Source organism: Musca vetustissima, unplaced genomic scaffold (assembly GCF_032173495.1).
Source record: "Musca vetustissima isolate MV318-11 ecotype Yass unplaced genomic scaffold, APGP_CSIRO_Mvet_v1 utg3401, whole genome shotgun sequence".
Taxonomy (NCBI): Eukaryota; Metazoa; Arthropoda; class Insecta; order Diptera; family Muscidae; genus Musca; species Musca vetustissima.
The window spans coordinates 281749-305742 of record NW_026884888.1 but is presented as its reverse complement, the minus strand read 5'-3'; the positions used below and the strand labels follow the sequence as shown (position 1 = coordinate 305742).

Below are 23994 nucleotides of genomic sequence, written 5' to 3'. Positions count from 1 at the left end.
ATAGAAAAAGTCAATTCAGCTACGATTTATAAAAAACTTACATTTAACGATGGTTTTTGATAGAAAAAATCAATTCAGCTACATTTTGCCTATAGAAAACTCAATTCAGCAAAGGTTTTCTAAAGAATTATAACCATTCACCAACGTTTTTCTATACAAAATTACAGTTCAGCTATGTTTTCTATAGGAAGCCCCAATTTCATAGAGAAACATATATTCAGCAATGATTTTTGGTGGAAAATATCAGTTCAGCTAAGATTTTTCATAGAAAAATTAATTAAGCATCGATTTTCTATATAAGACCTCAAATCAGAATATTTTCTACAGTAAAATTCCAATTCAGCAAAGTTTTTCAATAAAAAATCACAATTCAGCAAGGATTTCTATGGAAAAACACAATTCAGCAAAGAGTTTTCATAGGAAGAAATACATTCAGCAATAATTTTTAATAGAAAACATGAATTCAGCTACATTTTCTGTAGACTCAAACTCAATTCAGCTAAGATTATTTATAAAAAATGAATTCAGCTACATATTTCTAAAGTAAAACTCAATTCAGCAAAGATTTTCTTATAGAAAAACTCATTTCAGCTACGTTTTTTAACATTTAAACCAAATTTGGCTAGTTTTTTTTTACATAAAAACTCAATTCAGCAAAGATTTTCTTATAAGAAATCACCATTCAGCTATGGCTTATATTTGAAAACACAATTCAGCATAGAGTTTTCGGAATAAAACATACATTCACCAATGACTTATAATTGAAAATATCAATTCAGCTACAATTTCTGTAGAAAAACTCAATTTAGCTAAGACTATTCATAAAAAAATTAATTCACCTAAATTTTTCTGAATTAAAAATAAATTCAGCAAAATTTTTTATAAAAAACTCAATACAACATATGTTTAATTATTAAAAAAATCATTTCAGCTAGGTTTTTTGATAGAAAAACTAAATTCAGCAGTGTTCCGATAGAAAAATTCAATTCAATGTTTTTGTAGACTATAATTCAATTCAGCAAGGTTTTTCTGGAGTAAAACTCAATTCAGCAAAGGTTTTTTCATGAAAAATTCAATTTAGCTACGTTTTTTAATAGAAAAACTATATTCGGCAAAGTTTTTCTGCAGAAAAACACAATTCAGCTACGTTTTTGAAGGGTGTAAGCCAATTCAGCAAGCTTTTTCTTATCAAAAACTAAAATTGGTTAATTTTTTACATAAGAACTAAATTCAGCTTCTATTTTTCATAAAAAAATTAGTTCAGCAAAATGTTTTCTTATTAAAAAACTCAATTCAGCAACGTTTTTGTGGATTATAAGTTAATTCAGCAAGCTTTTTCTTATTAAAAACTAAATTTGGTTAAGTTTTTTACATAAAAACTCAATTCAGCTAGGCTTTTTACATGTAAACTCAATTCAGCTGTATTTTTTTTAGAAAACATAAAATTCAGCAAATTTTTTTCAGTGGAAAAACTCAATTCAGCTTCATTTTTGTAGAGTATAAAGTCAATTAGGCGACGTTTTTGTAGAGTAAAACTCAATTCAGCAACGTTTTTCTATAGAAAAATTCAATTCAGCTATTTTTTTTTATAAAATTATTTTAATCTATGTTCTGACTTCAAAAGATTCCAACACGTTTTGTATGTTTTATTAAATTGTTTGATAACTTTATCGGCACTTTTGAAATAGATTGTTGACACATTTATTTTTTTCGCAAATCCAAAAACTAGCATTTAAGAATATTGGAAAATCATAAATTAGATAATTTATTGTCTACTTTATCAGATTGAAATATATCTGGAAGAATATTCATAATTAATTATTCAAAATCTATAAATAAAAAAAATCTGAGATAATTAAAAAATTACTATGAGATAACTTTCATTAATCCCACAGGTTTTTAAGTACACTGAGAAAAAATGGGTATTTACTGTTCTTCTTCCAACTTAAAAAAAATTCTCAAAAAAGATTTTTAAAAATCATTCACCTTCTTCTATTCCCAAAATGTCTTCAAGAAAAAATTCTCTGAATAATTTTTCGTTGGTCCCTCTTGAGTTTTTCTTTCAGTGTCCATTAGCTTTTTAATTTCTAGTTTAGGGATTCTTTGCATAAATTTATTAATAAAGAATTTGCATATATTAAAAATTCATAACAATTTAAAAATATAGTTTTATAAAAAAGTGTTTAAGAATCTGTTCAAAAGAAATAGAACTTTCAGTAGCCAATATTCTTGTCCTCAAGCAACATCAAAACACACACATTTTCAATAATGAAAGTATTAGGAGTTGTTTTTGCCATTTTGGCCTTGGTTGCCTTATTGTCTGTCGTGGAAGCCAGAAGGTAATTGAAATAGAAATACATATTTAAAAAAATAAATATTAAAATAATTTTCGTTATATATCAGTTATCAATTTGTTTCCGCCAAATGTGTTGAACACAACACCAATCAGCAGTTGGATGGACCATTGAAAATTTGCACCTTCCCACCGAAACACAAACCGGTGTCACAGGAGGAAATCAATGCCGTTATACAACACATACAAACACTGAAATTGGATTAATAAAAAAATTGAGACTGAAAAAAATAAAAAATTAAAAAAAAGAATTCTGTTTTATTTTAATTGGTCATAACCGCTTTATTGTTTTCCTTTATTTCCTTTTCTTCTTCCTTCTTTTGGCTACATTTCTTTCTTATTTTCCTTCATTGTTGTAATGACTTTTTTCTTTTGAGTTTAAATTATTTTTATTATTATTACGATTACTCTTCTCGTTCCTAACGAATTTACAAAAACAAAATTGCTAAAACAAAAAAATCGCTAATCGCTCGCTTCGTTTTTAGTTTGAAGCTCTAGCAGCGTATTGCTTCATTCTAGCCTCGATTTCAGGTCGGAAGTGACGAATCAAACCCTGGACAGGCCAGGCGGCACCATCACCCAAAGCACAAATGGTATGGCCTTCAATTTGTTTGGAGATTTCCCACAACATATCGATTTCAGATGGATCAGCGTTGCCGGTGACAAATCTGGGGGAAAAGGGGAAAATAGGAAAGTTAATATTTAATTAAATATTTTTTAAAAATCTACGCCTTCAAAAAATATATTTTTTAAAAATCTACGCTTTCAAAAAATATATTTTTTAAAAATCTACGCCTTCAAAAAATATATTTTTTAAAATTCTACGCATCAAAAAATATATTTTTTAAAAATCTACGCCTTCAAAAAATATATTTTTTAAAAATCTACGCCTTCAAAAAATATATTTTTTAAAAATCTAAGCCTTCAAAAAATATTTTTTAAAAAATCTAAGCCTTCAAAAAATATTTTTTAAAAAATTCACGCCTTGAAAAAATATTTTTTAAAAAAGCTACGCCTTCAAAAAATATTTTTTTAAAAAAACCAAGCCTTCAAAAAAATATTTTTTAAAAAAATTTACGCCTTCAAAAAAATTTTTTTTTAAATCTACGCTTTCAAAAAATATTTTTTAAAAAAATCTACGCCTTCAAAAAATATATTTTTTTTAATTCTTCAAAAAATATTTTTTTTTTACATCTGCGCCTTCAAAAACTATTTTTTAAAAAATATAAGCCTTCAAAAAATATATTTTTTAAAAAATATAAGCCTTCAAAAAATATATTTTTTAAAAAATATAAGCCTTCAAAAAATATTTTTTTAAAAAATATAAGCCTTCAAAAAATATTTTTTTTTTAAAATATAAGCCTTCAAAAAATATTTTTTTAAAAAATATAAGCCTTCAAAAAATATTTTTTAAAAAATTTACTCCTTCAAAAAAATATTTTTTAAAACATCTACGCCTTCAAAAAATATTCTTTTAAAAATCTACGCCTCAAAAAATATTCTTTTAAAAATCTACGTCTCAAAAAATATTTTTTTAAAAATCTGCGCCTTAAAAAATATTTTTTTAAAAAATCTACGCCTCAAAATTTAAAAAAAAACGAAGCATTCAAAAATATTTTTTTTTAAAAATCTACGACTTCAAAAAATATTTTTTTAAAAATCTACGCATCGTGGATTTTTCAAAGGCTCTTCTGAGTGCGAAAATCATTTCAAAGGTCTTTTAAAACTTTCTACTTTCCTAAAGAGCTGCTAAATGTGCTCTGAAGAATTTTGAAAAAATACCTTTTGGACAGGTCATCTACAGAAAATTTGGACTAAAGACACATTTTTATGGATTTCTAAAGACCTTTTGGAGCAGTCTTCAGAGAACTTCTGGGGGTCTTCAAAATACCATTTACGGGGGTATTCAAAATACCTTTTAAAAGGGTCTTCCAAAGACCTTTTAAATATGTTATCTAAAGGCTTTTTGAAAAAGTTTTTTGAATGAATTTGAAAACGTCTTCTATAGACCCCTTTGGATGATCTTCCAAATACCTTTTAAATAGTTATTCTAAAGGCCCTTTTATCGGATTTCTAAAGATATTTTAGAAGGTCTTCTAAGTACCCTTCAAATGGTCTTCAATATACCATTCAAAATGGCATTTTGAAATCCTTTTAAAAAAATTATTTTAAAAATTTGTTTTCCAATAAAAAAACACTCCTCCAACTCACCTATCCATAATTTTCTTCATCCAGCCGATACCCTCACGACATGGTGTACATTGTCCACAACTTTCGTGTTTATAGAATGAAATCAAACGAGCGATGGCCTTAATGACATCAGTTTGTTTGTTCATAACAATGACAGCTGCTGTACCCAACGAAGTTTGTGCCGCAATTAAACCATCAAAGTCCATAATAACATCGGTGCAAACATCTTTGGGAATAATTGGTGTCGAGGAACCACCGGGGATGACACCCAACAAATTATCCCAACCACCAATGACACCACCACAATGACGTTCAATCAATTCTTTCAATGGTATGGACATTTCTTCTTCAACAGTGCATGGACGATTAACATGACCGGAAATGTTAAACAATTTAGTGCCAGAGTTACGGGTACGACCGAAACTGGCAAACCATGCACCACCACGGCGACAAATTGTTGGAGCTACAGCAACTGTTTCGACATTTGTCACAGTTGTGGGACAACCGAAGACACCGACATCAGCAGGGAATGGAGGCTTTAGGCGGGGTTTGCCCTGCTTGCCCTCGAGGGATTCAATGAGAGCGGTTTCTTCACCACAGATATAGGCGCCAGCACCACGATGCATAAAGACATCAAAATCGTAGCCGGTACCACAGGCATTTTTGCCAATCAAACCGGCTTGGTAGGCTTCGGCAATGGCCAATTGCATGTTGGAGGCTTCATTGTAGAATTCACCGCGGATATAAATGTAGGCCGCCTGGGCACCCATGGCACGGCCAGCAATGAGACAACCTTCCACCAACTTGTGGGGATCGTGACGCATAATTTCACGATCCTTGCAGGTACCGGGTTCACCTGAAACAAACACACACACAAAATAACCTCACTTTATCAGAAAACACCAGACAATAAATGTTTAAAAAGTCTTACCTTCATCAGCATTGACAACCAAATACTTGGGGCGACCATCGGAGGGTTTGTTCATGAAAGACCATTTCATGCCACTGGGGAAACCAGCACCACCACGGCCACGAAGACCCGATGTTTTGATTTCATTGATAATCCAATCGGCACCCTTCAGTACAATTTCCTTGGTTTTGTACCAGTCACCGCGCTTTAAGGCACCCTTCAAACGCCAATCATGACGCCCATACAGATTTGTGAAAATGCGATCTTGATCGGCCAAACCACCAAACTTGGTCTTGGTCTGTGGTGGTGGAGTACCGGGTGGTGGGGCTTGGGTGCCCTGGAAACGGCGTTGCAATGCAGCCGGAATGGCGCATGCTGTAAAAAGACAAACACAAGAATTTCACAACATTACATAAATTAAAACAAAAAGCAACAATGCGAGGTAATTAAATACTAGATGCATTAATTGGAATAATAAGACGGAAAATGTTGTATTTTTTTCATAACTTGGTCGACAACGTTGTTGTTGTTTTTCAATAAGAGTGAAAAAAATTACATAATTTTCACAGATTCCAAAGAACGACATTGGCGTTGATTGATTCCGTTACAGCTGCTAGCGGCATTGCAAATAATAGAAGATTTTCCTTGCCATTTCACCTTTCTATCCAATTAATTGGATTTTCTATTTAAATACTTACCAATTTGCGATTTTTGTAAAATATTTACTCGCACAAGTGCTCCTGCCATCGTCTCGATAGAATGACACAGTTGCTCTTTGCCGTATTGACAGCTATAATTGCCGAAGCAGCAGCAGCTGCTGTTTGGAGAGAGACCAAAACAAAAGAACACTGTGTGCTTGCGATGTGTTATCAATTGTAGGTGATTTGTATGTGTGAGAGAGAGGGAGAAGAAGAAGACTATTAGGTGATTTATGTGATGTATTAATAATAATAAATATATAAAAAATAATATAATAAAAAGAGAAATAGGCGTTTCCAATTAAAATATTCAGAAATATTATAAAGTGAATTCCAAATACAACAACAAATATTAATCATTCACCATTACACTGTGTACGTTTTGTTATCAATCATTGGTGCATTGTCTGCCAGAAGAACGAGGCAAATATCAGATATTTTTCTTTGCCATAAAATAGAGAATTCTTAAAGGGATTTTGAATCGAAAATGCAAGTTTTTGGGAATTGGGAGATATTTTTTTGATTATAATCTGGTTTTAAATGACGTTTACATGTAGGGTGTTTTATTAGAACATGTGATTTAAATGTTAACCAGAGATTTTTCTTTAAAATCAATTTAAACATATAAATATTCTTTATACTTTTGCTTCTGAACATATGTTCCAACTTATTTGTACCAAAAAAATCATTCCCTATACGGTTGGGAATTTTGGTATTGAAAATATAATATATCGGTCCACGTTTTGACGAGTTAGAGGACGTTTTTCACTGAATTAGTCGCAATTTGGTACTTTGAGTTCCCATTTGGGAATTTTGGTGGCAAGTAATTCAACCAAAAATTTTCTATATTGGATAGCCCTTTAAGAAATCCCCAATATAAACACAAAATATTCAGTATTTATTGGATTTTATGGCACTTCTTCAACCGTATTGGCTGTAATTGGGTATTTTGTGTCCCCCCTACGAAATATCACTATTGTCCACTTTTTATGATAGTCCTAATATAACGTTACCCCCACTATTCCGTATTTTCGACACGTTTTTTTAACGAATTTAGCTCCTATTTGGTTCTCGGTGGGTGTTAAAAATGTATACCAAAAATTTACCCTGACATAGCGCGCCATTTGTGAAGGTCCCGAACATAATAATTTGAAATTTCCAGAAGCTATAAAAAGTTCGGCCCAACCGAACATATAGACGTTTTTACATGTGTTTCAATTAAATAAACCACGTTTTAGATATCAATTACATTTTTGTATTCCTTTCCTGAAAATAGGTTCGACGTCATTGTTAGATGCTGAACGCAAGATCTATTACTAAGATCATCCAGCAAGCGAAAGTTAGCTGTTTTTCCCTCGTGTCTAATGTCAAAAAATGTGGACTTTGTTTACATTTTCATAATGAAAGTCAATTCACAATAATGGCTTTTGACAGAAAATTTGAGTGGCAGGTGATACCCATATGGTCTCCCTGGATGACCTTATAGATTTTCAAGTACAAAATCGGTAGATACTGCTGAAATTTCACGTTCAAAATTCGTAAGAAGTTCACATATCGTCGTTTGCTTTTTAGCATACACCAATGCCTATTAATAAGGTCGTTCATGAAGACCAGCTGCTTTTGAGGTTTGCTGTCAAAATTCACTATTGTAAATTGTCTTCTCAAAATAAAACATTTTGACATTTGATCTAGCAATTGATGACTCAATCAGACCACCCATATGTCCTCTTTACTGGAACTTTGAGACGTTCTTTGACGAAAGATCCTATGAACTTTGGAACAACGAACCTAGGTGCAAAGTGACAAGATCCATTTGGCCGACTCTGTCTACTCAAAAGGTTTAACCTGAAATAAAAGTAATGACAGGAATCATTACTGGTCATTGCAATATCAGGACTTTAACTATTAAATGGGATCTTTAGGCAATTGATTACTGTAGACTCTGCGTTGATTACTGTAGACTCTGTGTCACTGTCCAGCCCTGGCTTACAGGCGGTACAGACTTGTGGGTGATAATTTTCCACCGAGTCTTAGCTTCTTCTCAACAACTGAACCTGCTCTAATCTATAGCATAATTACAAACCTAAAGTGGCTGGGAAAGTGCAGCCTTGACACGTAATATATCTTCTGTCTGATCTCTATAGCCATCGACATTATTCCAAATTTACCTTCTTATATCTTTCTCATCTCTCTTTATTTCCCCAAACTTCTTTCCCCTATAGATCTCTCCTTATCCCATTTCTTCTCGTGTATGATCACAATCGACCTGACGGTCTCAGAGTGCTGCAGTGTGACGACTGCATATCCCCAAACCTAACCCTAACCTACATTAGACTTGAGAAAACAGATGATTTTCGATAGTTAGGTGATCTTATTAATAGATCTTGATCAAATCAGTTTAAAATCGTATATGTAAATTTAATTTAATAAAGCCCTAGTAGACTTTTTTGCTCATTACAATCTCTTTATGATATTTAATTTTAAATTAAGATGTATTCGCTCTCCACATTCCAATCCAATTAAATGAAACTCTGTATAACACCCTTTAAATCCATTTTATTCGATTTTTCTTTTTTTCATTCTGACGGTTGAGATTTTCTTAAGTTACAAATAAAAGTGTTTAGGTTAGGTGCAAGTTTTTTTTGAATAGCCATATTTTTTTAATTTGTGCAAATTTTCACATAGTTGATTTTGAATTTAAAACGATTAAGGTTATTTTATTGAAATGCCTAGCAAATTAGCTTAAAATATATTATATAAATTTCTATGCTAGAAATGCGGAAAATTTCATATCTAAAATTACCATTGACTGACATTATTAAATTCGATAAATTTTTTTGTGTCCTTAAGAAATAATTTTACATTTATCGTTCAAAGGAAACGATTATTTTTATTTACGAAATCCACTCGATCTCAAGTGTCAATTCCATAGCGTACACGTCCAATATAATACACAGGATATGTGAACATGATTAAAGTGACGTATACGCTATGGAAAATGACATTTGAAATCGTGTGGATTTAGTAGCCTTAGGCTACGTTTAGACTACTAAATCCACTCGGTCTCAAACGTCAATTCCATTATATATACGTCGCGTTAATCCTGTTCACAAATCCAGTGGATTATATTGACGTATATGCTATGGAGTTGACATTTTAAATGGAGTGGATTTCGTAAATCTAAACGTAACTCAAACGCGTTTTAATAATCGTTTCCTAAAATACGTTTACATTGATGCTTATTAAGAATTATTTTAGCGTTATGTTTTGTTTTATAATTTCATATATATAATTTTATTATATGTTTATGAGTATATTAATATATGGCACTATTTTCTAGACTATATACTTAGATATAATTAATATCAATATTTATATTTTGTTTATTTTCGCAAATATAAAATATGACATTTCAAATACAGAGAAACACATGGCGCTAAATATGTGTTCTATAAGATGTTAATGCTGTCATATGACATGTCACATTAGATATTTGTTTATATTTAAGTTTTATAACATAATTTGTGCTTAATAACTAATTAATTTTTATAATTTATATATGAAGAAATTACCACACATTCAAGGTTTGATTAATTTTTTTTTATAGGGATATTCATATAATGATAATATTATTGCTCTCACCATAATCATAATTCTGGTAGTTTACTTAATATTATATTTATTTTTATAAAGTGAATAGCATTATATATGGCTAAGAATAAATTCATTTACTTAAGTAATTAATTGAATATTTTTTATTATTATTAATATTTTATATTTTTTGAAGCGTTAGGGAGTGCGAATTCTTTTTAAGTCAATGGGAATAATTATTTACAACATGTGAAATTTTGAAAAATATTTAAACATTGGGAATAACTTTCAAAATGAATACATTAAAAATATATTCAAAGAAATGTCTTCAAGTATAGAATTATGGAATCCATACATGATCCCCAGATTTGTCTTGTCGCCATACCATCATAAAATTTAAGTAAGCCTGAAAGAAAAAGGGAAACATATTTATTGTTAACTTTTAAAACTTAAGGCGCATTTAGACTGATAATGATGATAATTATCTCCATTTAAATGCTAAATCGAGCTGAATTTACTTCGATTTACCATACAAAATTAGAGCGCGCTTAGACTACTAAATGCACTTGTTCACGTAGCGAACATGGTTTTCAAATAATAGAGATAGTGAATATCTTGCTGTGGTTCTCTTGTGTAAAGAAGATAATATGTAGTTAAACCTGGATCTATTTTCGTATACAGTCCACTTAAGATAAGATATTATATTGGTTGAATGCTTGTACACAAAGAAATAAGACGTGCTTTCACTACGTGGACAATATCCACGTGAACCACATAACAGATCCCTCGTTTAGCATTAGTCCTTCGAGCCGGATTAGTGACCGAAGGTGAAAAAAGATATACTGAAGAATTCTGTCAGCTGGTTAGAAAATCTACAGGAACAAAATAAAATTTGAATAATGGAATGCTGAGTCAAAAGGAGATTCTGGGCAAAATGACAGCAGAAAATATGCGGTAATAGGGCTATATTCCCTGGAGCACGAATCGGTAGAAGACTCGGCACCGACCAAAGATAAAAGGCTTTAAAACTTTGTATGGTTTAAGATCCAGAAATCTGAAAGAAGTCTCAATGAATTGAGTTTCGAAACTAATCTTTTGATGTACTATCCGCAGAATAGATATATTCTGGAAAAAATTAAAGAAGTAAATAATCGATATGAAATATCGAAGTGGGAACTACTTCAAAAAATGCGGAAGATATTGCTAGAAAAAGTCAATCAGGAAATAATGCGTGGGAAGTGTGAGCCGCCAGTTGATAATTGTGTTGCAGATATGAAGATAAAGAATGGCGATGAACCGACAACACAAGACGATTTGATATGTAAGTAAAGACCGTTAGTTACGGATGTCCCTGTCATGAAGATTGCGGCTACACATCCTGTAAATGCGGCCGGGAAGTTAGACGGAAGTAAGGAAGATTTTGTTGGCAATAAGAATGTAGAAGGAATTGAGCAGACAAAAGCAGAGGGTTTGACTGAACGAGGTTACCGTTTGTCGTGTGATCTTTTTGAGATGGAGTGTTTGGTGGACGACTGGAAAAGTCACAGTTCATGTTTAACAGGCGCGTGGCTTCATATTTTTATGTACTATCCGCAGACTAGATATATTCTGGAAAAATAAATTAAAGAAGTACATAATCGATATGAAATTGTGAAGTGGGAAATGCTTCAAAAGATGCGGAAGATATTGCTAGAAGAAGTCAATCAGGAAATAATGCCCGAGAAGTTTGAGCCGCCAGTTGATAATTGTGTTGCAGATATGAAGGTAAAGCTGACGGATAATGTCGATGAAGCGACAACACAAGATGATTGGATATTTAAGCAAAGGTCGTTATTTACGGATGTCCCTGTCATGAAGATTGCGGCTACAAATCCTGGAAATGCGGCCGGGAAGTTAGAGCCTGTGAACAAAGATGACCAATCTAAGGAAGATTTTGTTGTCAATAAGAATGTAGAAGGAATTAAGCAGACAAAAGCAGAGGGTTTGGCCAATAAGGTGAACCCCATGGCTGATGGCAGCAACGAGCAAGCCGTCCAGTAGACTCTGAACAACTGTGGATCTTGAAAACTACAGATTGGAGGTAGTGAACGATTTTATATACCTCGGTACCGTCATAAACATAATTAAGAACATCAGTTTTGAAATTCGTAGAAGTGTTGGTCAACAGATGCTAAGAAGAAAGTCTATGTAGTTTAGAAGTAAGGTCGCCTCTCGCCAGATAAAACTGTCGTGTGGCCAAATATAGGACCAAAAATTGAAGGCGCTGGCAATACACTGAGAAATCAGGGCTCATTGTGAAAATATATACGAAGATTTCATGCTAAGTTGGAATTGTTTAATGTAAAATAATTAAGGAGAATGGCGCCAAAGTCGAAACTCAAACATGTTCATCCTAACCATCATAGAATCTGCATGATATCCTGTAAAGACGATCCAAATATGTAGAGTGTCTCTAGATTAATAAGACTATCGAGACTATTCAAACATGGCTACTACGTTCAGGATTATGCGGGAATCTCAACGCTGACAATCCGATGCATCTCCATTAGCCTTACACTTAAATATGCATATTATTCTTTTACATTTAATTATACTGTCCATTGGAGTCAAATTCTTTGAAAATTTTTGTTATTCTGAAGGCCCGACTCTGAGAATTTTAGATTTTGAATTATAACACATATTCTCCTCTTTCGGAATATTACGGTCACAGAAGATATTTTTACCTCAATCACACACACCAAAAGTAACACTTTTCACAATTTCATTTCATTTGCGTTAAACATTTTTCCGAATCTATCATGCCATGCAACACGATGACAGTATGCACGAAACATACTGCCTAAAAATCTAAACTCGTCCAAACTTTGCACTGCAATCCGCTCTTAGATGTGTATCGAACCAGCAACGGAATATTACTGATAGCATAAAATCACAAACATGTTAGACGAAATCTTACAAAGAGCTTTTGTCCTCCTCCGCTCAACTTCGTCGTCCGACCAAGGAAGCGTCGACAAACAACGAACAAATAATATAACGTTACAATAGAAATACACAAACAACAGAATGCAGAAACATCAGCAACAACAACAACATGCTGCCAGTAATACTAGTTTCACTGGGCTGACTAGCTAGCGAGCTTGGTAGACTACCTAACTGTGGAGATGGAAGGATGACAGGAAAGGGACGTGGTGTCCATTTGATTGTAATAACACAACAAAACAAAGCTATGTTTGTTATCCTCTATTTCGTATTGTTACGAATGAATGGTGGGTAATTTTTTGAAAATTGAGCTAAGTCGGAAAAATGGAAAACAAATTCGATGTCGCTACCTTAGGGAAATCGAATTTCAATCGCTTCCAGCTTTGAATTCTTTCTATAAACACTGGATCTAATCTGCTTAGTCGTCTTTCTAAGCCAAGGCCTGGATAAATACTTTTGGCGGGAAAATGTGGCATGACAATTTGGGATTTAGATACCTTCATAATTACTCTTAACTGGGATATGGATACTTCACCTAGGTTTTACACAATTGAAGTTATTCCCATGGAAGATAGAATATACTACAGGATTTCACTGCAAGAGGTCTTAATAAGTACAAGGACACGGGCGGATTCTAAGGCAAGATACCTTAGTAAGCACTCAAGCAATGATATGCGAAGATTCCACGGTGAGAGACCTTAATAAGTACTCAAGCAAGTATATGCAAGGATTCTACTGCAAGAAGCCATAATAAGGACTCAAGCAAAAATGTGGAGGGATTCTACTGCAGGAGTACCTACTTAGCTGGCCTGTGACAGAACTTTTGTTCCAGAGGCTGAGCTTAAAAAATATTTCCAGGCGCGTCAGTTTGGGAGTGGAATGCGGTTTATTTGTACTATATATAAGTAAGGACGTTTTACCCGCTGCTGAGATGTACTGTAAATTGTACTACCTACATAAAGTGTCCCAAACCTACGACCATAAAAGAGGAGCTGGTAATTTCTATATACAAGACATTCTTCATTCAACGTGACTATACTGTTCGAAAGGCCTATAATTGGCCTGAATTACCCTTTCGATATTTTTTTCATGCAAAATGCCGGTCGAACTAAACACCTAAGAACGCTGACTATTAGAAAATTATCTATACGGATGATGTCGATGTGTTCATACATTACTCTAATTGTAGGTAGTATCCAGATTCCATCTATCCCTTGTACTATCCTTAAGCCCAAACATGAAACCTCATCTCCCAAAATGCACAGCCTCGTCATTTACAAGAATTGGTTCATACTGCCTGGCGCTGCGGTATAAATATTTCTTCTTGCCCTTGACATTTATCGACATTTAAATTTATTTTTTAAGTTTGGGAGTATTCTGAGAGTTCCCTCAAATATGCATTTAGTCTGTCATTTTCACATGGAGTACCTGTGGATTGCTACCTCACCAATAACGCATAGTTTGCGTATTTAAGAAGCCGTTCAGTGAGCCTTATTATGATTTTCTAATTAGAATCCGAATAATTTTTAAGTTTTTGCTCAGTCCAATTCCCGACAAACGACATTTATGATGATCCAACGGCTTCAGTTCTAGCGTTCATTTGATCTTGTAAGGATGAAGCTCCAACCACATCAAGGAGATACCCACCAGGCTTGAGGACGACGTGTGAGAGACATATTTGTGCTTTCTTGAACTGAAGCCTCGTCGGCAGTAATATTCTTGATCTTTGAGACACTTCTTTGGTCCATTAAGCTCATTTGTAGATCTGTTAGGACAATTACGACGACTATAAATTGGTCCACTACAGCTTCGAGGTAGTGAACGATTTTATATACCTCGGTACCGCCATAAGCAAAACTAATAACATCAGCTTTGAAATCCGGAGGTGAATAGTGTTGGCCAGCAGATGCTGCTATGGTCTGAGTAAGCAACTCAAAAGCAAGGCCACCTCTCGCCAAATGAAACCTGATATTACCCGTGCTGTTGTATTGATCTTGTACTTGCGCAAGCAGATAATGCAGCTCTTGGAGAGTTTGAGAAAAAAAATTATCCGGAAGTTCTATGGGACATCAGACATCGACATAGTCAGACGGATCGGGCTGCAGCGACTACGTTGGCTAGGTCGTGAGAATGGATGAGGATGCCCCATCTCAAAAGGCATATAAAAGTGCGCAAGTCGGAAAATGGTCTTTCATATGGGATGACATGCGCACAAGACCGACTCACCTGGAAATCTTTCTCTAGCTCGGCTTATGGAACAACCGTTCTGTCATAAGCCAGCTAAGTAAAAAAATTGGCCTCGAAGTTGAAACTTTAAGAGCATTGATACCTGACTGTGAAAATATTCCGCAATAATTCCCCTTCGAAGCTTTCGATGCCTTATTCTTTCCCCCAGAAACCTCACCGATCCTTTTCTTGTTCAAAAATCCTTGACTTAAGTCACTTTCCCTCACACCATTCGCATTTCAACATTTCTGTCAGTTGTATTTTTCAAATGATACTCTCTGCTCTGAATATCTGAGTATGTATAAATATGTGTAGCAAGCTGTTTTGTTCGCCAAAGCATTGTACAAAACCAACTCGTATATCGACATACATATAAATAAACATACATACATACCGATGTATGTTTATGCATCCATCCAAGCGAATGATTTACAAGAGTTGTTTTTGTACATTACAGACAGAGGTAGTTTGTTGGTTGGTCGGACTGGCTGCCTGACTGGCGCTTTTATCCTGTTCTTATTTATTCCATTGTGACATTGCTGCTGTTGTTGTTGTCGTCGTTGTTATTCCTTTGCTTTGTGTTGCCTCATTCCTTTTGAATATGATTTTACGGTTGCTTTTGTTTTCGCCCAACAATAAACCCTGCAAGGTGCATCACATCACATCATTCTCTAATAGAGAACAAAGTATAGAAGCAGAAGCCGAAGCATCAGTAGCAACATCCAGTCAGCCAGCCAGCCAGCTAGCATCGTCTATTCATCCATACAAAAGTATTGTTGTAAAATAGAAAATCCTCAGACAAAAAGACGCTTTTTGTTGTATTTGTAGTTTATGTCAATGAAGCGATTTTCGATTGGATGGTCGACATTTTGTAAATGGGCTATCCTAAGGAGCTCTCTATAAAGGATGCATTCGGAGGAATGTTAGATGTAGTGTACAATACTGTAGTTAAATGCCTCCATATCCTATGTTAAGCATTTACAATGATGTACAATTCTCCAGTGCACCCAAACCTCCGGTACCCTCCCTGAGTACTTACTAAGATCTCTTGCTGTAAATTCCTACTGTGTCCTTGCCTGAGTAGTTATTAGGGGCTTTTGCTGCAGAATCCTTTCGTACATCTGCTTGAATAACTACTATGATCTCTTCAGGTAGAATCCTGTAACATGTCAATGAAGCGATTTTCGATTGGATGGTCGAAATTTTGAAGATGGGGTATCCTAAGGAAGTCTCTATAAAGGATATAATCAAAGGACTGCTAGATGTAGTGTAGAATCCTGTAGTAAAATGCCTCCATATCTTAGGTTAAGCATTTACAATGATGTTCAATCCTCCAGTGCCCCCAAATCTCCGGTATCCTCCCTGAGTACTTACCAAGATCTCTTGCTGTAAATTCCTAATGTGTCCTTGCCTGAGTAGTTATTAAGGGCTTTTGCTGCAGAATCCTTTCGTACCTCTGCTTGAATAACTACTATGATCTCTTCAGGTAGAATCCTGTAGCATATTTTGTCTGCCTTTAGACTAACTCCACTTAGACATAACCTAGTTGAAGCATCATATCCCAGCTGTTGTGAGAGTGCTTATTCAGGTCTCTAAATCCCAAACAACATATTACCTTCCCTGTATACAAGTCTCGACTCAGAACGACGATCGAGCTATCCTCTCAAGATGCTGTGGATAGTGTTGAACACTTGAGGCGATTTTGTCGATTTTCTTCCAAATTGACGCAGTATTTTGGTGATTTTTGAAAACTTTTTGTTTTTCTGACAAAACGCTAAATTAGCATATAATGAAGTAATAATAAATTGCATTGCACGAACCGGCTTTTGTACTACATGTAATAAACGAGACCAGTTACAAAGCCAACAATAGACTAAATAAAGCATATTTTGGTGGTATTTAATGAAACGCATTTCGCAATGGCAAAGTTTAGTACAACGACGTTATTATTATTTGCAAGAAATTGGAGTTGGGGTAGGTACTTTCCAAATCATACAGCACAACACAGAGAAAGAAGTTTCATATGAATCAGCCCGGACATTTACGTATTGTAGGTTTCAAAACGTCAATTCCGTAGCATAGATGTCACGTTAATCCTGTTCACAACCATCACAACCATAATCAAATATAATATTTTTGATATGTATATTCCTGAGGCAAAGTCATTGGGCGCCAGTATTGCACTATCACATTGGGTTAACGAAATCCAGTGCTATGTAAACGTACCATTAGGTCGTTAATATTATTTCCTTCTAGGTCGTTACGTTAATTATTGCGATCTTAATTTTCGGTGCCATTTTTGTGGTGGCTATTTGACGAAATTTTCATCCCAGTGAGAATTTTTTCAAAGATTTAATATTTCCGTTGGGCGCCATATTGCATGCGACTAGAAGGCCAGCTTTTAAGGGCTTGTGACAAGGGCAAATAGAACTACAATTTTCATTAAATACCTCCGTATTTTGGCATTATTGAAAATTTATCTATACACAAAGAAAGGTGCTAGACAACATTACAGTGTTCCGATGTTATTCAACAAAAGGGGTAGATGCCATTGAGGGGTAGAATTGACAATTGGCGCTTGTAAAGTTTGAGATTGTGACAGTCACACCAACATCAGACTAAAGTGATAGCCTCTTATCATCAGAGGCGCCTCTTATCATCAGTGTACTTATGCCTAAAGCTAGTAAGACAAAACTTAGTACAGCTTGGGACGTTTACTGAGAACACATCAATCAAGAAGACGTGAGTCTTGGGTGTGATATGGCGATTCAATCAAAGCAACAATGCGGCCCATATATAACTATGGCAGAGAGACTATTGATTTTCTATCATCAACCCACTTCCCTTGTTTTATAGATCACTAGCATATGCCCGCAACTTCGTTAGCGAATGTAGGAAATACTTAAACATGTATTAACATACTATTTTAATATCGACCATAAATTAATTTTGAGTACCATTTAGTACCAAATTTCATGATTCGAGCTCTAAAAGTTCATCCAAATCCAAATTTGACCAAATTTAGTTCCATTTAGCACACATTATGTCCACAAGTACCCTCCTCAACCATCCAATAAAACTTCCTGCACACCCTGATCCTACACCCCCATAGTGATTCCAAATTCAAATTTCAGGATTCCAACTCTATCGGTTCACCCACAATTCAAATTGTACCAAATTTGGTACACATTAGTACAAATTTCCAAAACTTCCTACATACCCCAATCATACAACCCCACAGTGATCCTAAATCCATGTTTCAGGATTCATTCTATTTGTAAAAGGTTTCATTTCAATTGGAAAAGGTTTCATTTAATTTGGAAAAGGGTTCATTTAATTTGGAAAAGGTTTCATTTAATTTGGAAAAGGTTTCATTTAATTTGGAAAAGGGTTCATTTAATTTGTAAAAGGTTTCATTTAATGTGGAAATGCTATATATCAAGTCTATGGAAAGAGGTAACTATGACTTTCATCCCGAACAGAGAAGCCAAGTCAAGTCACTTTAGAAAGGTTACTAGACTCTGTAAATAGGAACATTATCAACCCAAAAACATATCGGACATATCGAGAAGAATATGGAGAACTTCGGTTACACATTGGCTGCGTTCCTTGACATTCATGCTCTCGATAGCTCAGTTATCCCCTCCCTCCTAAATTATCAATTCGTCTATTGGAGAGAGTTGCGTGAGGACATCTTTCAACAGAGGCATACCACAGTAAGGAGTACTATCTCCTCTACTATGACTTCCGGTGATAAATGAGATACTACTGATTCGCCTAAGGATAATGATGTAGTCCTTCATGCAGGGTGCCTTATAAACTGTGTCCAACAGGGCACACGCCAATGGACATGGCGTAAACTCCACGATGACAGAGGCGAAAGATCCCAACCTTCCGATTGCCATGCTTGGGTGGAGTCTCATTAACCCTTTTCCTTAGAAGCAAAATACCTCGGTACAGTCCTTGACCAAAAACTTACGTGGAAAAACAATTTTGAGGAACGCACTAAGAAATGCCTTATAGAGCTCTGGAATATAATCCTGAATCACCAATTTACAGAATTTTCTGGTTAAATTCCAGGCCCTGAGGTTCCGAGAAACTGATGCCTGGAAGTCACTGAACTTTGGGCATGCTACTATCCTAAACACAACGTCAGAGGAGTGCTCACATCAGTGACTATATTCCCTCTCATAACGACTTTACATCTGGCCGGTCTGTGGATATTTACAGACGGGTCGAAAAAGGAGGAAGATACTGGTGCAGGTGTTTACTGCAGGCAACTAGTCATCTGTAACTCATAAATATAACGATCATTGTAGCGTTTTTCTGGCAATAAATCCTGGCTATCACGAAAGCGACTGAGATAGTCAAAACACTTGCTGGCGATAATATAAGACCGGCATATATATATATATATATATATATATAAATATCGATACTCAAGCGGGCCTTAAGGCACTTATGTCGACTACTACTTACTCAAAAGCGGTTCGGATGCTCTTCATGATATACGACGGATAGTTAAATTATGATGGGTCTCAGGACACAGTAACATACAAGGGAATGAGATAGCCGATGAGCTTGCTCGAGGGGTACAACCTCCTATGGTTAATTAATTGGCAAAATCCGTATGCGCTACTGTGAGGTAGGCCACAATTATCTCGCCGTAGAAAATTCTCGCTGCATTCTCATAGTAAGAGGGAGATTGGGGATCATACTAGGTCACTGCAGGATTATATCGCTCACTTCCAAATGAGATAGAAACGGAGTGAATTATTGTCTTTTATGAGAGGATGAGGAAGAGCTGAAAATAATTGAGCATATACTCTGTAGGTGTCCATCGCTAATTAGCAGAAGACACTGATAGGCCTGGAAATTGATCCCATGCAGATCCTTAGCTTTGTTAAAACTTTGACATGGCTAAAATAATATAATTTTCCACACTATTTTAAACTTAGTCTATGTATTCCCCCTCTTTTCCACTTTCCTTTACGCCTTTTATTTTAGGTACCCAGGATGAGCACAATGGACAAATGTCTCTGAGTGAACGGATGTAAAAGAAATTCCTTAACCTATCCTAGGCCTAAAGATTGATTATTATGGGACGCCAATTTCGCCAAGTCAATTTTGAGATAATAGCAACTCCATTATTTCTTCCAAGACTCTTCCCAGAAACCCGCTGACTGTCCGCGACTATTTTTCTATTTGCAGCTACCCAATGCATTTTATTGAGTTTGCCACTATCCACATCCTATGCAGGCGTCCGATAGCATTCATGCCTGCTCTGGTAGGCAGAAATATATATCACGTTACTTTTCGTGCTATACATATCCATTTCCACACTGACACACAAAACCGTTATTGCCCGACAATTTATATTACTAACCCGGAAAGATACAAATTCGGCACAATATTCATATTTTATTCGCATCTATCGATTTCCTTTCATATTATAGAAAAGTAACTGAATAGTGTTAATACCTTACGTTACGTCTTCCACTAACTCATCACTCTCAAAGAATAATAACAATCTGTCATATTGCCAAAGCGCTTTATGTCACAGTAACAGTGTTTGTTGTTGTTGTTTTTTCACCAAACAGCTGATCGTTGACCTGCTATATTTTTGGATATTTCTGAAAAGTTCGGCATATCTAGAGATTTGTTTCCAAAAGAAAAAAATTGTTTATCTTATCGTGTTGACGTTTGAAATTGCAACAAAAAGTTATCTTCAGGAAAATAACTGCAACTACAACAAAAAACACATAAGCAATGGCAGCTACTGTTGTTCCGGCAGACGTTGCAATAGCACAAACTGAGGTTCTGCCCAAGCCCGAGGAAAATGAGGCAAATGTAAGTAGAAGCACAAAAAGACACACATCGACAACTTATAAACAGGTCCTATATATCGAATTTAATATATTTTTGAGATTTTTTTAGAGTGAGGACATGTTGATGTGTTAAGGCAATCAAGCCAATTAGGGGATATAAAATATAGTTAAAAACTCATAATGAGGACAAGTTGCAGGGCATTATATGTAGGTCAGATTTCTGGTATACAGACTGTTATGCTGGTGTTCCCCAAAAAACTATTAGAATACTATTTGAAATGTATTCAGGGTAAAATGGATACGATTTTGGAGAAGGCTACCAGGAAATTTCTTCTACCTATAAATAAAATAGACGTTTTTTACGGATTCGGTTGTATACGATGCCAACAACTGTCCATCATCATACGGACGTATTTATCATTGTTGATATTAGCTAATTTGTTCACATTTGTTTGTATTTTAATGAAGATTAATTGTTGTGACTCGATGATGTGTGAGCCATTTTTAGATAAGAATCTTAAGCAAACACCGTTTGTAATTGTGTAATTAATTTAAATATTAGTTAGCTATTTTATATATCATATATAACAAAAAGTCTTCTTCTAGAGGACGTAAACATTTTCTTAGATCAAGAGACCTTCAAGAATACCAATAGACTTCCTTCCTTAGTTTCTTACAAATGGCAGGGATTCATACAAAACAGCAAGAGGACTTATAGACGACAAACCGGTGTTTTAAAGAATAAAACCTGCAGATCCTGGATTCCTAAAATCAAATGAGGTTGATATGTTAATTGGTAGCGATATTTTTGGTAGCATTCCATCTTTGGATGGTATATTTATGGTCCTATATTTAAAAGAGATTGAGTCAAAATAAGAGAGATTAAACAAACTTACTTACTTAGCTGGTTTGTGACAGAACTTTCGTTCCACAAGCCGAGCTTAAAAAAGATTTCCAGCCCCGTCGGCCTTTTGCACAGTTTTTCCAATTTGAAAGACAATATTCGGCAATGTTATCTTCCACTTGGTCTTTCCATCTTATTCGTGACATTCCCCTTCTGCGTGAACCATCAGCTGGTTCGCTTTTATATGCCTTCTGAGCTGAGGCACCATCATAATTTCTCACAACATGACCTAGCCAACGTAGTCGCTGCAGCTCAATACATCTAACAGTGTCGATGTCCGAGAACAGCTGGTACAATTCATGGTTCATTCGATGGCGATATTCACCGTCAACGCAGATCGGCCCATAGATCTTTCGGAGAATTTTTTTCTCAAACGCTCTATGAGCTGCCTTATCTGCTTGCGGAAGTACCCATATAACAGCACGGGTAGTATCAGCGTCTTGTAAAGTGTGAGTTTGGTCTGGCGGGAGGTGGCCTTGTTTCTAAACTGCTTACTTAGACCATAGTAGCATTGGTTGGCCATCACTATCCTTCTCCGAATTTTAAAACTGATGTCATTCGTTTTATTTATGACGGTACCAGGTATATAAAATCTTTGACTACCTCGAAGCTGTAGTTCTCAAGTTCCACAATTGGTCCGAGTCTACCTGACGTCTTGCGTCTTGATACCATCAGATTGGTCTTCTCGCCGTTTACTGCCATCCCCACTTTTGCAGACTCCTTCTCAATTTGTTTAAAGGTGGCTGTTACCGCTGGCAATGTTCGAACCATTATATCGATGTCATCGGCGTAGGCAAGTAACATGTGTTGTTTGGTGTACAGAGTGCCATTTCTGTTCACCTTTGCCTCTCGTATGGCCTTTTCCAGCAGGATGTTAAAAAAGATCACACGAAAAACTGTCACCTTGTCTGAATCCTCATTCGGTATTGAAGGGCTCCGAGAGGTCCTTTATGACATTAACTGCTGATATTGTGCCAGTTTAAGTTATCCTGCATAGCCGAATTAATTTTGCAGGAATGCGGAACGTAGACTGGCTTTAAACACCTCTGAACAGATAGGGCTGTCGAATGCGGCTTTATAGTCGAGGAATAGGTGGTGTGTGTCGATGTGTTTTTTCCAGGATTTGGCGCAGAGTGAAAATCTGGTCGATGGTGGATTTGCCAGGTCTGAAGCCACATTGGTATGGTCCAATAATGTCATTGAACATTGGCTTCATTCGTTCACACAGCACACTGGATAGCACTTTATATGCAATGGGAAGGAGACTTATTCCTCTATAGTTGGCACATATCGTCTTGTACTAATCAGCTGCTGCATACTCCTGATCAGCATCTGACCACCGGCCTTCAATAGTTCGGCTGGTATTCCATCGGCATCTGCGGCTTTATTGTTCTTCAACCGATTGATTGTTATTCTAACCCCATCTTGGCTAGGTGGTATGCACTCGATACCGTCATCTATTATTGGTTCTGGGGTATCCTCCACGCCTTCTCAAACCTTTCAAACACACCGATCTTCTAAAAACCCAAGCCTTGGTTGGTAGATGTTTCCAAAAATATTTTTAAAAAATCCACGACATTTTAAATAATTCTCAGACTTTTCAAAAAAATATTTTTTTTTAAATGTACGCATTCTCAGATCTTTAAAAAACACATTTTTTTAAAAATTCAAAAAATATTTTTTTTAAAAATCCAAAAATTAAAAAAAAAATTTTTTTTTAAATTCAAAAAATCAAAAAAAAATTTTTTTAAATCCAAAAATTCAAAAAAAAATATTTTTTTTAAATCCACAAATTCAAAAAATAGTTTTAAAAATCCACATTTATTCAGGGAACTTTAAAAAATATTTTATTTTCAAAAATCCAAGCCTTGTAACTTTTAATATTGCAAAAACATGTTTAATTTCTAGTCACCACCTGTCCTACGTTTACGCCTAAATAAACCAAAGTCCAACAAAAAAGTCGGCTGGCAAGAAGGCACAGTGGACAATGAACATATGGGAAAAAAGAAGTCCAAGTGTGAGTAAAAAAATAAAATAATTTAAAAATATGAAATATGAACATTTTCGGTTCTTCAGGTTGTTGCATCTACAAAAAACCCACAGTCTTTGGTGAAAGTTCATCGGAAGATGATGAAGAGTGTGAGAATTGTTTTGGCCATCCGGAAAAGAAGCGACGTAATCGTAAACACCATGGTGATAATGGTGGTCATGATGATGATCATCATCATCACGATGGTGATGAACCTTGCGACCATCATAATCATCAAACGGGTGATTAAATTAAAAGGATCTTCTATTAACTTAGACACACACCT

The 23994-nt window shown here is 35.1% G+C and overlaps 2 protein-coding genes across 2 annotated transcripts; one reads left to right on the top strand and one right to left on the bottom strand.

Moving 5' to 3' along the window:
• Nucleotides 1–2831: 2831 nt before the first annotated feature.
• On the bottom strand, nucleotides 2832–6225 carry LOC133331980 (NADH dehydrogenase [ubiquinone] flavoprotein 1, mitochondrial). The gene is made up of 4 exons (XM_061540367.1): nucleotides 6152–6225; nucleotides 5475–5828; nucleotides 4565–5399; nucleotides 2832–3021 (listed from the first exon to the last, which is right to left on the bottom strand). Exons 1-4 carry the CDS (start codon nucleotides 6198–6200, stop codon nucleotides 2835–2837), a joined length of 1425 nt encoding a protein of 474 aa, XP_061396351.1. The 5' UTR covers nucleotides 6201–6225; the 3' UTR covers nucleotides 2832–2834.
• Nucleotides 6226–20716: 14491 nt separating this feature from the next.
• On the top strand, nucleotides 20717–23958 carry LOC133331966 (uncharacterized protein ZK945.8). Its single transcript, XM_061540351.1, has 3 exons — nucleotides 20717–20797; nucleotides 23588–23696; nucleotides 23756–23958. Exons 1-3 carry the CDS (start codon nucleotides 20717–20719, stop codon nucleotides 23956–23958), a joined length of 393 nt encoding a protein of 130 aa, XP_061396335.1.
• The last annotated feature ends 36 nt before the right edge of the window (nucleotides 23959–23994 follow it).

Excerpts from the sequence above, each read along its gene's own strand:
- LOC133331966 (XM_061540351.1), top strand. The coding sequence starts at position 20,717 with ATGGCAGCTACTGTTGTTCCGGCAGACGTTGCAATAGCACAAACTGAG. Across the intron at positions 20,798-23,587 it reads CCGAGGAAAATGAGGCAAAT|TCACCACCTGTCCTACGTTT; the intron begins GTAAGTAGAAGC and ends TTTAATTTCTAG. Across the intron at positions 23,697-23,755 it reads GGGAAAAAAGAAGTCCAAGT|GTTGTTGCATCTACAAAAAA; the intron begins GTGAGTAAAAAA and ends TCGGTTCTTCAG.
- LOC133331980 (XM_061540367.1), bottom strand. The coding sequence starts at position 6,200 with ATGGCAGGAGCACTTGTGCGAGTAAATATTTTACAAAAATCGCAAATT. Across the intron at positions 5,829-6,151 it reads TTTACAAAAATCGCAAATTG|CATGCGCCATTCCGGCTGCA; the intron begins GTAAGTATTTAA and ends GTCTTTTTACAG. Across the intron at positions 3,022-4,564 it reads ATGAAGAAAATTATGGATAG|ATTTGTCACCGGCAACGCTG; the intron begins GTGAGTTGGAGG and ends CTTTTCCCCCAG.